Source organism: Wyeomyia smithii, chromosome 1 (genome assembly GCF_029784165.1).
Source record: "Wyeomyia smithii strain HCP4-BCI-WySm-NY-G18 chromosome 1, ASM2978416v1, whole genome shotgun sequence".
NCBI classification, from domain to species: domain Eukaryota; kingdom Metazoa; phylum Arthropoda; class Insecta; order Diptera; family Culicidae; genus Wyeomyia; species Wyeomyia smithii.
In genome coordinates this window covers 127546705-127563993 of record NC_073694.1, presented here as the reverse complement: position 1 = coordinate 127563993, position 17289 = coordinate 127546705, and the positions used below count along the sequence as shown (strand labels likewise).

At 34.8% G+C, this 17289-nt stretch overlaps 1 protein-coding gene across 1 annotated transcript; it reads right to left on the bottom strand.

The window, feature by feature from the left end:
- Positions 1-323: 323 nt before the first annotated feature.
- Positions 324-13324, bottom strand: LOC129718012 (uncharacterized). Its single transcript, XM_055668388.1, has 3 exons — positions 13239-13324; positions 12211-12364; positions 324-1033 (listed from the first exon to the last, which is right to left on the bottom strand). The coding sequence occupies exons 2-3, from the start codon at positions 12234-12236 to the stop codon at positions 454-456; spliced, it is 606 nt and encodes a 201-aa protein (XP_055524363.1). The 5' UTR covers positions 12237-12364; positions 13239-13324; the 3' UTR covers positions 324-453.
- Between the last annotated feature and the right edge of the window lie 3965 nt (positions 13325-17289).

Below are 17289 nucleotides of genomic sequence, written 5' to 3'. Positions count from 1 at the left end.
CACTAAAGAGAGATGGTACTCCGTGATAGTTTGGCGGTTAGCCTCCTAGTTTGGGGTCTATTAACAGTAACAACGCGGATCGAACTTTCTGACTAGAGGTCAACTTAAGAATGACAATTTATACGAAATTGTCATTAAGTAGCGTTAGCCGCTATCCATAAAAGTCCCTCGAACCGATTTCCATGACTGAGAAGAGTTCTTCGTCAATAAGCGAACAGTTACTATGTTTTTGATGATACTACTGTAAATGTTACTCGGAGATACTCTGCAGTAATCTTGTAATTTTATGGATATCAACTACTCTATGCATAAAAAGTTTCAGGTTGTTTTGTTTTATGAATCACTTTTTTATTTGTTGGAAATTCTTCAAAATTGCACTACAATAATGTTATTATTAACAGGTATATTAATTAGCTATAACAAATACTGCCTGTCATATAGTTTATATAGTATCTATAAATCCTGCTTCAGAATGTTACCAACGCTGTCAATCACAAACAAAGTAAGACCCGCAAGGTCTACATTCGCCGGAATTTGAAAACTATCAGTTGCGCTATTCAGAAACGACCAATACATTTTAAGCATTCCATAGCATTTTTCGCGCAACTCTACAAGTTTTATGAAAGAATTAACACTCGTTACAAAGCGTGTTATGAAATTAAAACTTAATTTAGTATCACAATTATTATTATTTATGCTAGGGTTGTGGTTGAACCATTTGTGCAGTTGCAATGTAATAGCACAATTATCTGCAAAATACGTCATATCACTTTCTTTCTGCTGTTGATATTTTCGAAGAAATTCTCCTGGGCGTTTGATAGCTGTCAATTTGCTATTCATTGATGCCTTAGTAGATGTTGTCCGATTGACAACTCGATCCGGTAAGTCTTCCGTATTCCTAACTAAAGTGAAGACTCTATTGATATAATCGAATCCGGTGCCCATAATGCCGTCTGCTGTATGACCAAGATCAAATATATGACCTAGTTCATGGCACACCGATCCTATAGTTGTAGCGTAGCACCCACCGTACCTAAAACATGGTATATTTGAAAGATGCAATATGTAAAATAGCGAAAAAGAAATATAAAATTTACTGAAAAAATAATAACTAAAATTACTGTTATGCATGAGTCCAATTCAATGTTTAGAGTTTTTAGTTTCAAATGGAAGTAATGATTGAAGAGTGCATTTCGAAGATTGAAGAATGCCTTTCAAGGATGTGAGTTACGAGTCTACTACCATTTAATGTACGAATTATGCAATGCGAGTGTACCTGTTTTTATGTGAGCACAGCTATTTTGATTTCAAATGATATTAGACACTAAAACATCGAATTCGAAAATCGTGTGTAAAAATTTGAATCAGAATACCTAAGACAAAACGCGATAACAGGCTTTTTATTTTTATTTTCATAACGGTTGCTATCCCTGTTGAAATTTTATATTTTTAGAAACTCTAGATTGCTGCACTTCGTTTTTTCCACAAAAAAGCTTTGCGTTGAATTGTAGAAAAAAAAACTAATCTCTCACAAAATTATGAATAAACTACACCGATCGCACGATACAAAAGCTTACGAATGAGCCATGAATACACTTGCATAGTCTTACATCATCTCTTATGGATAAAGAACATTTATAACAGTTAAGTTATGAGTTTCCAGCAACGCTGTGTTACAATAAGAAAGCAACCTGGTTGTATTTTTCACGTAACTGTCATATGTCAGATTCAGACAATCAGCAAGCGAACCTACGACGACTGGCTTGTTAGGCTAGCATCGTATCTCGAGACTATCTGGGAGATTTGTGTATTGGTGCTTAATTATCTGTCAACCTATCCGATTGTTTTGTTTCATTGCGTGATGTAGCCTTCTTCGAATCTATCGTGGTTAGCCGATGAGTCGATATTAAATTTAACGTTTAAATCCGATACCCAGACGTGAGGGTTTTCCCGCGATAGTAGTCATCGTTTTAGTCAGGATACTCCGGGCGCTGTAGCGTCGTGGCTTTTTAGAACAACTTGCTTCATCAAACAATTTTCGAAAATAAGTACAATTTTTAACAACCAGAGAAACATTTTGTTACATTTAAATTTCAGACCTGTCCCTCATTTCACCATAAAAAAACGAATGCTTGTACGCAGTGGAATTAACATAATACTGGAGTATTTTAGACTCTTTCCTGGAATACGAAACTCGGCTGCACCGTGTCAAACAGTTCCAAAAGAGCGAAGTAGTATTCAGTCTTACCTCTGTCACAATCTTTCGAAGGCCTTTTTCGAAAATATTTAGCAATCGATTTTTTAGCATTTAGATTTTTAATTTTCAATGGTATTGCGTGCAAATGCATTTGCATTCACTCGTGTTCATGAATGGGAAGAACTCTTTACTCTTATACTTTTTGCTCCATATTCATCATATTTCAAAACTTGAAGGTAGTATAAAAATGCTATTTCACTCACACACCAATGGTATGAACAGGTTGAACACTGTAAAGATTTTACTCCCAAAGATGTAAGATTAATATTTTCAATAAAGTATACAGTTCGTAGTTCAATTTTTCCAGCAACGGTTGCAGTATGTCTATAGAGACTGTCGTGTTTTGTGTATACTGGAGAAACGGTTATGTATTATATCAGATATCTGCGTAAAATCTCCATTATGTTGAATGTCTGAATAAAATCTACAGGTTTCTACAATACAGATTTGTCTGTGTATCTGGAATCCCAGCACACGACAGCTCATTCTTGCACATGTATTTTGTTCGTTCAGACATGACAGTCTAGTTTGTTCATTTTGATGGAGTCCTGTTGGTTTGGCTTGCGCTGTTGACAGCTTGCTGATCGGCTGCGGCTGTCATCAATGATATTGGATTCGTACTTCTTCGTTTCTTCTTTTTCTTAGACCGATGCCATAATGAATATTTAGCAAACCGTTTCATATGTGTTTCCATTGTTGATATTATTCTCCACGTGAGAAAAAAACGCGTTTCGCACCGTCTCGCTTCTATTCTAGCATCGGCCTTACTTTCGTAAATCATGATTACCTGACATCCTGCTCGGATTCGTGTCGAAGGATGTCGGGGATTAAAGGCTGTCATTAGCGACAGCTTGGAAGAACCGCAGGAAAAATTACAGCCCGTTTGACATTGCGTGTGTAACATAACAGCCCGCTTGGCATTTTATTGTCGCTGCAGCACTACTCTGCAATTCGCTGGTGAGTCCAGCGACGCGAAGATTTCCAGCGATGTCATTTTGTATGATTATTTCTCGCACAGTAAAATGCAGTTTTAATGTTTTTTGATTAGATTTACATAGTTTTGCGACTAGAATACATTTAGAACTATTAGAAAATATTACAGTGGCACATTTCGGGACATTTTATGTCGAATCAATTGTCGTTGTTGTTGAATTCGCTGGAGAATGCTTGTCAGACGAGGGACTCGTCGCTTCCGATTTTTCTCTGCATGCACAATATGTGTATGCTGTCGTCAGTGGCTGTAGGGCTGTGTACCGAACGTCCACATACGCAGGGAGAGCTGTGCAATACAATGAGAGCTGAATTAGTTTAAAATATGCTGTCACGGTAAGAAAATCATTTTTAGAAGCCTGACCCAGGTATCTGATCAGACAAATTCAATGTTTTTTCTAAGGGGGATGTGTCAACGGTCAACATTGAATGTAACACAACGTTGCTGTTCTGTAACACAGAAGTAACATTGTTACGTTACAAAGTTATCTAATTACAACATAACTGTAACTAAGAAAAGGTAACATTGTTATGTAACAGCATTTAACCAAAGATGATTAGAACAAGATACCTGACTCTTGCCGAATTCATCGGACATGATTGTCGCCTGCGCGTGAGCAAAAGTCGAACTAATTTATACACTGTTAATATGATGTATACTTAACGTCAAAATCAACTGACGACAAGGCCAAGACATGACTGCTGAAAGATGGAACAATTTTTTCAGACTGTACGGTGCTGCCATCCGAAAAAAGTTAATAATGTGTACGAATGTTTAGTTCTCAAACATGAAACTTTCCGGAAAAATCAAGAATAATCGGCGCATCATTTAACATTGAGCATACCATCAGGAATTCCTGATGACCACTATGAGCACGCTCTACAGTCAAGTTTTCCACTCTTGCCGAGGTTAATAAAGCAAAAATCGGGTGCCCCGGTGAACCTGACCATATGCACAATGGTGCTGAAACCTGGCTTGCGACATATCAAACTTTAAGTGTTGGTAGAATGGGACCTGAAAATAAATATAACCCCTCAATATAAACTCCCACTCTGACAGCCAATTGCACACTTTTCTTTCGTACTTTGAAGTGCAAAAAATATGGCAAATGCATGAAGTGCAAAAAATGACAATATCATTAATCTGCATGTTATCTTAAGCGTCGAGCTGACCAAACTGCTACACCTTTTTCATATACAATCTTGAACAGCTCAACGATCATGACGAACTATGCACGATAAATAGGTTTTGCTTATAGTGACAATTTTATGAGAATTTAAGTCATCAGATCCCGAAAAAAATAACATTAAAAAAACCTTAAAAGTTGCTGTAATTGTACATAGTTATACCATAATTTAACTATGTTTTTCATTGTAAATACATCAATTTTACATTAATTATCATTGTCCAGAACAATAGAAAACATCGTCGGAGGTCGTTATGTATCTTAATAGCATTTGTTTAGGCATTTTTCCCATACATTTAGAAGTCACTGACAATGTTTTTCATGGTAAAATTATTGTCGGTGGTAGATTCAACAACAAAAAACGTTGTTGAAACATGGTATTGACAACAATCGTTTGCAAGCTTACAATAAAAATACCGTGTTTTCTATGGTTACAATAAAAAACATTGTCCGTTTACTGTTCTCACCGCGAAATACATCGTAATTTTTTTTTCGGCATGGCAGCACTAACCGTCGGAAATCGGTCGTATTCAAAATGTATGACAAATGTGGAAGTTAGGTATCTTGTTTTAGTTATCTTCGGTTTAACGTACATGCAATGTACCAAAAATGCTTTACTTGTAATGTAACGAAGCATCCTTTTGGTAAGGGGACCACGTGGACAGATTTTTGACGATTTTTTCAATGTGCTCCTTGAAAGTAAGCCGCACACTCTGTTTGCTTTTTGGTTTTGTATGAGGACAAGAGAGACCGAAATAATTCTTCACCATGAGCAGGTATTATATTATCTGTTTCTTTTAAAACAAAGTGCGCCAAATTCGTCGCCATACGTTAATAGTTTGTATGGAAACGATTTCTGCGACGAATGCGGCGCATTTTGTTTTAAAAGAAACAGATAATTACCTTATTGACTAAAAAAGAGCTGCACTTCTGAGCAAAACATTAAAATTATGTTCAGACCAATTTTTTAATTACAGCCATCGCAAAAAAACGGTAAAATATCAAATTTTCAATCTGAACCAAAAAATATCATTTGACACGTCAATTCACACTGGGATTCAAAAATTTGTGTCAAATGATATTTTATTGGTTCAGGTTGAAAATTTACTGTTTTACCCGGGGATACTAGATCCGGAGAGTTAAACACTTTTTTGATATTTTGATTATAAAAATTAAAAAAAAATTCGATTTTGCAATCAAACCCTAATTTTGTAAAATGCCTATGGCGAAACTTAAACTTTTAATTAAGTTTGAATAAAGTGTAACATCATCGTTCATTGTTAACAATGATTTTCAAAACAGTTGACTAATTGAAGAAACAAATTGATTGGTCGATAACTTGAAACCTCTACTAGATTCTTGTTAGGCTTTGTAAATGGATTATTTTTTGCATTTTCGCAGTTTCAAAAAATATACAATTTTCAGACTATTATTCAAAGTTTTTACTAAAAATTTATTGTGCTCTCAGCGAGATAATCTTTAATTTCAAAGTAAAAGATCCCAATGTGACTAAAGGTATTAATATTTTTGAAATTTATAATCGATCTTATTTTCATTGACTTAGTTCCATTTACTTTTGAACGCAAAAAAATCTGGGTAAAGTTTTGATTATTTTGATGAGTCACTGCATCTTGAGTTGTACTCACAAACTTTAAAGTCGAATCATGAACAAACTTGTAAGCAAGTCGTTGAGTTTTTTTTTTTGACAGTAACCAGCATACACTCAATTTTGCAAAATGGTGCAGGGTTGTGAAATTAAAAAAAAACTGTCAGGAATACGAGAATTCGTGACCGTATAGATGATTTTAATTTTAAAAGAAATAAAATTATATATACTGATATAATATATGATATATAATATGTGAGACAAATCGCGCGAAATGACCGATGGTCGAATATCGACCATTTTTGATTTGAATGAAACTTTGCACACGTAGTTGGCTTAGCAAACTGAGCATTTTTCACAGGTGGAGAGATTTTTTACACCCATGAGTTACATTCTAAAAGGGCGTATGCCTTTTGGCACAGGTTTTATTCGAAGCATTGTAGCCCAGAAACCGTTGGTTGTATAGAAAAACTGTCTGAGAATGAGTTGTAGGGAATTAAAAATGCACCATAAAAAAAAATGTACACTGCACAAAAAAAATTTTTTTGATCAAAAAAATTAAAAATAAACATTAAATTTCAATTTAAAAAAAAAGAGATGATTTTTTTTTTTTTTTTTTTAAAGAAACTTGACGTTAATACGCAACTTTTAAAAAAAGTCCAGGATGGAGAAATGAAAAATATTTTTTTATGGTAGATTAATTTTTTTATAAAATTCTAATTTAAACATTTTTCAAAATATTCGCATTCTGATGATTTTAAAAGATGCAGAAATTCATTTTGAATCAAAAAGCTCTTGGTAGTAAACCTTTTAAAAGGCATCGGTTTTCGAGTTATTTTAAATTTAAGCTCGAAAAATTATTAATATTTCGGAAAATACACGTTTTTCTTAATTTGTCCATGGTTCTCCAGCAAAAACCATACATTCATTGGAATGCTCGATCAAAAATATACAATTCATTCCTTGACAACAAAACGATTGGATAAATAATTCAAGCGCTAAACCTTAGCTACCTACACGTTCCCCCTTGCCGAATGTTTTATAAAAAAATATGTTTGTCGTGCAACACTACCTACTTGTTTACTAATAATAACTGTTTGTAAAGTACGCAACCAATAACTACTGGGTTACCTATAATATCTGTTTTCGTATATAAATACGATTGCACTACTCCAGATGTGTTAGTAACAGTTTGCATTTTGTGAAGATGAATGAAGTGAAAATGGAATACACCAAGCCCAAATGCTGTAAACCCTTTCCTGATCATCGGTGCTCATCAAGCTTACGCAAATTAAAAAAAAAAACGTTGTTGCAAAATTAAAAATATTGAACAGTCAAGCTCATTTTGATACGTCTTTATCAATTTGTGATTCGTGTAGTTATTGGAATTATAGTCAAGCCACCATTCATCCCTTCGTTGTTTACTATTCAGAATCTGGAACACTTAAGAATATCAGCTTCATTATAATATCGGAAGTACTCCATCATGATACTGTTGCGGTTCAGGTGTTCATTGCCAAATTAATGAGTTTTTTGAAAACAACCATACAGTTGAAAAAAGCGATAATAATGTCTGATGGAGCTGCCTCACAATATAAAAATAGAAAAAACTTTGCAAGTCTTTGCAAGTTCAATAACAAAATATAACGTCGATGCAGGGTGGCATTTTTATGCTTCTCATGGTAAAGGCCCATGCGATGCAATTGGTTGTATATTAAAACGAATGGCAGGAAATGCAAGTTTAGCTAAAGAACATGAACATCCCATTACAAGCGCAAAAGAATTGTATGATTGGTCTAATCAGCAAAATAATGAAAATTCATCAAAAATATCATTTAGTTGGGTATCATATGAAGAATATGAACAAGGAGTAACAGAATGGAGCATTATTTTCAAAAAATCTATAATAATAGCTGCCACACAAAAGTATTACTCTTTTGTTCCGATTTCAGGAAATAAGATACAAACAAAGCTGTTTTCAAAAGATGACGAATCATTTACTTATGATGTATATGAAATAAGGTGAAACTAGTTCTGTAAAGTATCTATGTCATAAAAAAATATGTTCCTAAGATAATAAAACTCGAAAATAAATATTTGATTCTTATATATGTTTATATTACTTAAAACATCTAACTCTTTTCTTGAGAACCGTTCGCCCAATCGTTTTGTTGTTAAAGAATGAATTGTATATTTTTGATCAAGCATTCCAATAAACGTATGGTTTTCGCTGGAGAACCATGGACAAATTAAGAAAAACGTGTATTTTCCTAAATAATTATAATTTTTCGAGCTTAAATTAGAAATAACTCGAAAACCAATGCCTTTAGAATGTTTACTACCAAGAGCTTTTTTAATCAAAATGACTTTCTGCATGTTTTAAAATCATCAGAATACAAATATTTTGAAAAATGTTTGAATTAGAATTTTCATAAAAAAATTAATCTACCATAAAAAAATATTTTTCATTTCTCCATCCTGGACTTTTTTTAAAAAGTTGCGTATTAACGTCAAGTTTCTTTTTAATTTTTTTTTAAATAAAACAAAAATTCAACTCTTTTTTTTTTTCATTGAAATTCAATGTTTATTTTTAATTTTTTTTGGTCAAAAAAAAATTTTTTTTTGTACAGTGTATATTTTTTATGGTGCATTTTTAATTCCCTACAACTCATTCTCAGACAGTTTTTCTATACAACCAACGGTTTCTGGGCTTCAATGCTTCGAATAAAACCTATGCCACAAGGCATACGCCCTTTTAGAATGTAACTCATGGGTGTAAAAAATCTCTCCACCTGTGAAAAATGCTCAATGTGCTAAGCCAAATACGTGTGCAAAGTTTCATTCAAATAAAAAATGGTCGATTAAATTTTCGCGTATTTCCAGGCGATTTGAAATGATTTTGCTCATATAATATTTATAATTTTGGGGTGCCGAAGACGAATCTAGCACCCATTTATTATTTGGGCCCGTCCATAAAGCCCGTATTACAATTTTAATGATTTATTGGCACTTTTTACATTTTTTACATAGTTTTTGACCTCAAGAAACGACACTAGGCCTCCTTCCTATTGAAAAAGATTGTGTAGTTTATGGACGATCCCTCAAATCAAACAATTGTGCTAAAATATGAAAGATTCTTTAAATAAAATTAAAACAACATCGACAACACTATCTAATTACAAATCATAACAAACATCATCATCTTCATCTTTTTCCTCTTTTTCATAATTGTGATCAGATTGATCAACTACCCTGATTCAACAATTGCTTTTTTCAATAGAAATTTCACTTCATCTGGATGTTTTTACCAATGATTTTTCTTCTTTTTTTTAAATACTAGCTATTGCATCTGTGGGAATAAGAAGAACTATATTAGAATTAGTATTGTCTCGACTAGTTTTGCGAGTGAAATGTTCTCGGGCATATTTAATTATTTTATTACTCTTCTCTTGCTTGAGCCTCTTCGGTCAACCTTTTTTTAGGTAATAGGTATTGCGGTTTGAATAATTCTATAGCCACGAATTAACATTTTGTGCATAGCACTATACTGCCGCTCATGGCAAGTCCGTCCCAATTGCATTTTTGTCAATTTTGAGTTTATTTATGGAATCAATTCCTTTTCATGTCTACTTTCGATAGAACAAATATTTTTAAAGTTTAAATATTTTAAAAATTTAAAATAGCAAGTCGGTTTGTCCCATAGCAAAAGTGATCGCAAGTCGGTCCCATTGCAAAAATCTTCGCAATTTAACCCCACAGCCAATAATGATTATGAAAAATGTGATGTTTACCACAACTTATGGTCTTCAGGTTTAGAATTGGATGTACCAAGTGATATTCGATAGGAGGTTTGATTGAATTTTACACGTTCTACATCGTGTGGCTCTAGCTGATAGTACAATGTTTCCTTCAAGACAAAGTTTCCACCAGTAGCTTCTTTCAGCTGTTGGTTGTTGACAATGAACGCTTCGGGTGTGTCACTGTATTGTTAGTTAAAGCATTCTTGAGTATTTTATCTCTTCGTATTTTATCTGTATTTTATGTAAAGACGTGGGCCAGAATTGTAACATTATTGTCGTGAATTTCGTTTTGAAGAATTTGTCAGTCATATCAAATACTTCGGTACGCTACTTAACTGTTTTTTAACGGAGCAAACATTTTCCTAAGCTATATTTGTTCTTTCATATTTGCTTCCACTGCTACGTCGAAGCTGTCCGCCGTCCCGAACGTGTGACCGCTCTCAGGAAAATTTAGAATAAGTTACCTACACTGATTTCGAATTTATCAGTAGTATCAAATGTAAAAACAAAATCTAATTTTATTCTGAGCGGCGCAGTTGGTACATTATGTTATGCTTCTCACAAAAAACTTGTTCAATAAGGCACGAGAGAAGGTCATTTATGAATTGACCAGCGATGGATTCATTCCAAACGCAAGCTATAGCACCGCCATTGATTTGCAGTAGTTTGTTTTTCATCACCGGTCGTAGCCGGCTATGGGACTGACTTGCTATCATTCTGGATACGTACCGTAAAAGTAATCGCATATGAGTCCCAGCTTATGATTTTCAACAAATTTTAGTCAAATTTGGGTTTTTATACAAGTTTTGTGATGTAAAAGTGTTAGATTGTCATCGCAGTACTAAATTCTGTTGATGGTCTTGATTGAAAAAGCATTTCAGTGCCAAATTTCACCCAAAGCGTTACGATTTTCAATTGCTGTTTTCTCGTCAGCACCAAAACGCAAATGGGACGGACTTGCTATGAGCGGCAGTATAGCAGTAGGCATAGTACCAAGGGTACAAATCGATGTAAAGTTTTGCTGTGTCAATACAAAAATTGGGCTATTGTTAGCCGGAATTTAATTTCATGGTATTTAATTTGCTAAGATTTGACACTTCAATCTGGTTATTTGATAGCGAATTTTGTGATCATAAATTGAAAAGAGCTGAATGTTTTCAACCATGTTTTAAATATGCAGTGAGTGATAAATTAGTTTGACATAATTTAGAATTCATAAATATTTGTTTACAAAAACAGCTCTTCATTCATAGACACGTATTTTTTCAACTTTCAATGATGAATTCTGTGATTTTTTCCCAAATTTATGTTTTATCCTTTACAGGTTAATGTTGAAATCAAAAATTTTAATTAAAGAAGGTATCATGGTTTTGATTAAATAAAAACCTGGATAAAATTTAAGCATCGTATTTCTCACTAAAGCAACAATTTGCGCAGTTTTGCGCTACAGTGGACAATGTGCATTTGAAAACGTATGTTTTTACCTAAATTTTGGATGTAGCCACAACCATGGCAATCTGCAGCAACAAAACTTTTACGCTGCTTTTCTACAAAAATCTTTCGCCCATCCCTAACGTTTACGAAGCTGGTCGTTTTCTTTTTCTCTAAGGCAATGATTTTTTTCTTTAAGGCAATGAAAGCAACTGCCTTATCTCAATATATTGGTATTTGATCATCTTTTGTTATTTTCCAGAAACCGGAAGCCAACATCTTCAACTTCAAAATGACCGCTTATTGACCCCAGATGTCATTTTGAATCTTTCTAGTCCAATCACATTATTTGCAGGGAGATATTTTATTAGTGTTGGATAATAGTTACTGTTATTGATCACTTTCGAATACAACAATGCAAGTAATGTAACAAGCACCCTAATGTAGTTTTACGTCAACCTTGTGGTCGTGGCAATGCGTACAACACTTCTGTTATGTTTAACCTCATTTTAGTGCTTCAAAATAATTTGCTGATTGCTCTAAAGGTTACTAAATTTTTTACTGTCCAGTTTACCTGTGTTGCAATTACCTAAAGCATATGATTTTTATGTGTGCGGTTTTACGCGTGCAATTCATTTTCGTTATTCAGTTATTGGACTTATCTCCAGATTGCGATTGATGTATTAAAAATAATATGGTCACCATCTGGTAGGGTAGATTTTGCCTAAAAATTCCCTTGCAACTTACGCAGGAAGTTTTATAATTAACGTATACTGCCGCTCCAAGCATAACTGTCCCAGCGTCCATAAGGTTTGCATATAATATGGGACAGTTATGCTTGGAGTGGCAGTATAGCATTGACAACTTTTAACAGGTTGAACATTGTTCAAAATTACTTAAGGTTACTACTGTCTTTTGAATTATGTGCATAATACTCACGTATGTCGATAATTGCTGTCATCCATTAACAATGTTCTGTTGACTTGCTTGTTATTCAAAAAAGCCGGTACGATTTCTTGCAAGCTGCTAGGCCATGTGTAAAAACAGCCAGTACCGAATAGCGCTAAGCCGCCACCTCCGAGTGCAGCATGTCCTGTCGTGCGGCGTTTTATATTTTCATAAGAAAAGTCGTTATTTGATATACCTTCGTAAAATGTACTACTGATAAATCCGATAAATTTCTGCTTGTCGGAATGCAACACTTCTGATCGCACAATCTCGTTGGAAAAATAACTCCACAATTCATGGTCGGTCATTTGTTTTGAGTTGTCCAATACTAGCGTGCTATAAAATGGAATGCAGTGGCTACCAATGGTGAACGTTTTTCTCCCAAATCCTCTCTCGAATAACTTTTCAGCGTAAAGACATTGTATTAGTTTGAGGCCTAAGCTAATCTTGCGACAAGCATTTCGAATGTCATTATCATCCGTGTCAGATTGGTAAGAACCATCGTGGCCTTGACATATGATATATAAAGGTATAACTGTGTACGGGTTTGCAGATACCTCGTAGAACAAATTTAACACTAGTTCATGATCGCAATAAATAAGTGTTACATGATTTTTACCACTATTCAGACTTATTAACAGCTTAAATCGACCTTTTTTATCATTAGTAAATCCAATAGTGCTAGAATCAATATTATCGATTTGTACCTTCAACTTCCCCGTTTCGCAACGATTGACTATCACACCCTTAAGCAAAATAAGTGAATGAAGAAATATGTCGTTGTCTGAGACGTTAACTATTTCTATAGAATGTTTTATTAAACACATATCGTGTACTTCTACTTGGTGTTCAGATTATTTTTCAACTGTGATCAACAAGTTTTGGAAATGCTTGAAGACGGTAACAATATACTGTAAGTTTTACTGGAATTTATTCGGTGAACCGCAACTCTAAAACCAAATGCCGAATCGATCTTATTTTCTTCGTAACACTGTAAATAACAGCCTAAATTGAATTACCTGTGTTCGACAACCCTTGCCAAAATCCAAAATCAAAACAATTTTCACTTATGAGCAGAGATGCCAGATGTTTTTGACCGGCGTCAAGCCACGCGGAAAAAGCCTATTCAAGCGGAAAACCAATTAGCCGAGACACGAACCATAGTTTTGGACATAAAAAGCGACATCTGGTGGCAATTAAGGAAACTCGTACTATGTCTTTATATGATAGCCGAGACACAAACCATAATTTTCGGCGTTGCGGGCGACATCTGCTAACAACCTGCGGAATCGAAATCGGTCGCCTCTTTTACAATGCACTGAAGCCGGTATACAAACCATAATTCGTGATGCTAGAAAGCGACATCTGATTACAAACTGAGGCGCAAAACCCAAGATTACATCCAGTTACGCACTAAAAGCCGCTTCAAGCACAAAAAGCCGATTCAAGCGGAAAATTGTTATTATTAGCAAATAGATTTCTAATTGATATTAAATTAAATGTTATTAGTTATGGTAGCTTTGAAACAATTCAAATCTTTATTATAATATTAACTTTTGAAAGCTTTGCCAGAGATGTTCTCTGTTAATTATTTTCCGACTCATATAGGAGTTATAAATCATGACACCCTTTTTCGGAAAAAAATTGATCTAAACCAATTTTGTTATCTACGAGGAATAAATAAATATAACACGTTATAAGTGGTTTGCACTTTGAATTCCCCAACATTCTCATTTATTTGACTGTCTCAGAGAAATTTTATCAAACAATTTTGAATAGTTAGGCGTTACCAAAATAACAATTTTGTTGCTTTACAGCTTATGATGCTACCATTGGGCGGATGGCAGCTGAACTAAAAATTGTTTCCGGGCAATAAATACTTCAATAATGTAGTACACTTGAACAGTTTCAAGTTAAAGTTAACAATTGCCAGATGTTCAACGATGTCAACCGCTAGACTACCGTTATGCATGTTCGTCTCATCACATAAATTAGCGAAGCAACGAAAATGTGCTCTAATTTCGTATCATTGCTTCTTCTCATAGGTCAACAAGTTTAGTTTAGTTTAGCTCACCTGTACAAAGTTGTCGAGTTCATCTATCGTTTTATTTTTGTTAGGGAATTAAAATTACGTTGTCCATTGATGTGAACTTTTGTAATAAAATCATCTATCATTACGAAACTGTATAGATATTGTTAGCTACTGTTTTTCAATATGCCCAATTTCAAATGCTAATAAATCGGTTAGTTTTCGATGGTTTTTCTTCGTTTTTGCAGCAATAGATTCGAAAATTTTCTACGACTTTTCCCAATTGCAGAAATTATAATTTTATTATTCAAACTATTATACTATTGAAAGTTGTCAAGCCTTGTCAAAATGAAAAATTCTGATTGCTTCCCAAGCACGGTCGACAGAAATATAGACCTAGTAATTGGGAATATACTATATGGCCCATATAAGAGCCTGTTCCAGCCGAAACTGCTCATATTATTTCCAGACAGCGACAACAGCAGTTCTTCCTTAGCAGCAGCAGTGCAACGGACAGCTGTGGCATGGCACATCAACGGTACCACCCCAGATATGTTCTGCATACCCTGGCCCATCATCATGTCGAATATGAGGCTTGAAAGCAGGGTCTGAGCCGAGCTAATGATTTTTAAATATGTCACATTTGGTACCGCCATACTTGAAAAAGTAATTCAAAAATTTTTATATGAAACATGAAAAAACACATCAACGGCACCACCCCAGATATGTTCTGCATACCCTGGCCCATCACCATGTCAAATATTAGGCTTGAAAGCAGGGTCTGAGCCGAGCTATTGATTTTTGAATATGTCACATTTTGTACCGCCATACTTGAAAAAGTAATTCAAAAATTTTTATATGAAACATGAAAAAACACATCAACGACACCACCCCAGATATGTTCTGCATACCTCGGTCCATCACCATGTCAAATTTGTGGCTTGAAAGCAGGGTCTGAGCCGAGCTATTGATTTTTGAACATGTCACATTTTGTACCGCCATACTTGAAAAAGTAATTCAAAAATTCTTATATGAAACATGAAAAAACACATCAACGGCACCACCCCAGATATGTTCTGCATACCCTGGCCCATCACCATGTCAAATATTAGGCTTGAAAGCAGGGTCTGAGCCGAGCTATTGATTTTTGAATATGTCACATTTTGTACCGCCATACTTGAAAAAGTAATTCAAAAATTTTTATATGAAACATGAAAAAACACATCAACGACACCACCCCAGATATGTTCTGCATACCCTGGCCCATCACCATGTCAAATATTAGGCTTGAAAGCAGGGTCTGAGCCGAGCTATTGATTTTTGAATATGTCACATTTTGTACCGCCATACTTGAAAAAGTAATTCAAAAATTTTTATATGAAACATGAAAAAACACATCAACGGCACCACCCCAGATATGTTCTGCATACCCTGGTTGCGTTGAACGGCAATCCACTCTCGCTCACGTGGCGGCGAGTCACTTTCCTTAATTTTTATTTACAGTAGCATCTAAATGCAAGTCTAGAGGACCGTTACGGGCAGTCACATCTAAAATTAGATGTAGCTGCTGTTTTGTCACCAGTATAACGTTGAATGGCATATATTGAAGACACATGATGGTTGGATTAGATTTTTGCGAGAGTTTCGTCAAAGCTAGAAAAACATCTTTATCTTGACGAAGCTTAAATCTAGCTTCCGACGCGATTTGTCGTGCTGTCCCATCCGATACCCGGTGTCTCAAATCCATGTCATTATTAGCGCCACCATGTCAAATATTAGGCTTGAAAGCAGGGTCTGAGTCGAGCTGTTGATTTTTGAATATGTCACATTTTGTACCGCCATACTTGAAAAAGTAATTCAAAAATTTTTATATGAAACATGAAAAAACACATCAACGACACCACCCCAGATATGTTCTGCATACCCTGGCCCATCACACCCTTTTTCGGAAAAAAATTGATCTAAACCAATTTTGTTATCTACGAGGAATAAATAAATATAACACGTTATAAGTGGTTTGCACTTTGAATTCCCCAACATTCTCATTTATTTGACTGTCTCAGAGAAATTTTATCAAACAATTTTGAATAGTTAGGCGTTACCAAAAAAACAATTTTGTTGCTTTACAGCTTATGATGCTACCATTGGGCGGATGGCAGCTGAACTAAAAATTGTTTCCGGGCAATAAATACTTCCCATCCGATACCCGGTGTCTCAAATCCATGTCATTATTAGCGCCTTTGTTTTTTACCAGATCAAGGACCTGATCTTGAAGGAACAAACGTGGAGTTGTTTTAAGCAACTCATTTTGAACAACAGCGCGCTCCTTTCCGCGCATGTATGAAACCAGTTTCTCTTCGTGAACGAATTCATGCATGTCATGCAACACAATGAATTGTATATCATCGTTTGAATTCATGTTGAATGTAGTGGAAAAAACGAATCTTTTGCATGTGTTAAACATGCAATAAGCGAATATCTTAATATTCCTTATCGCTTTTGTTTTAGGAACGTAGTCCTGAATATCTTTAAAATATGCCTTACATGTATGATTCGGATGGCGTATCAAATCATGATAGGTCGTGTAAGCAATTTTTTCTTCAATCGTTTCATAGGCGTTCCGTCTTTGGTGACCCACTTTATATCTTACCATTTGTTTTGTTTTTTTATCTTATACTGTTGAGAGTTGTTTTCGTGTCCAAGAACGTCTCTCCCCAGAGTCAAAAAAATCTGCCAGACGGAAGTTGATCTTTCTATTATCTCTTTTTTTTTCTGGCATCTCTTCAAAGGCACTTTTATTTTTGCAAAGCTTCAACTCCATTTTGTTTTTTTGGCAAACCATCTCCTGAGTAAACGGAATGTCAAAATCGATTCCATGAAGCTCGGATACTACGGCTTGCAAAGATGTTTGTTGTCTATCTTTCTTATTAGTCTCCAGGGTGAAAGGGATATCAAAATCACTTTCAACAATTGAGATATCGCTTTCGCTTATCAGTTTTTTCTCATTGGAGTTTGCAGCCATACTTTCCATAGGCACAGAA

Excerpts from the sequence above, each read along its gene's own strand:
- LOC129718012 (XM_055668388.1), bottom strand. The coding sequence starts at position 12,236 with ATGGATGACAGCAATTATCGACATAC. Across the intron at positions 1,034-12,210 it reads GACAGCAATTATCGACATAC|GTACGGTGGGTGCTACGCTA; the intron begins GTGAGTATTATG and ends ACCATGTTTTAG.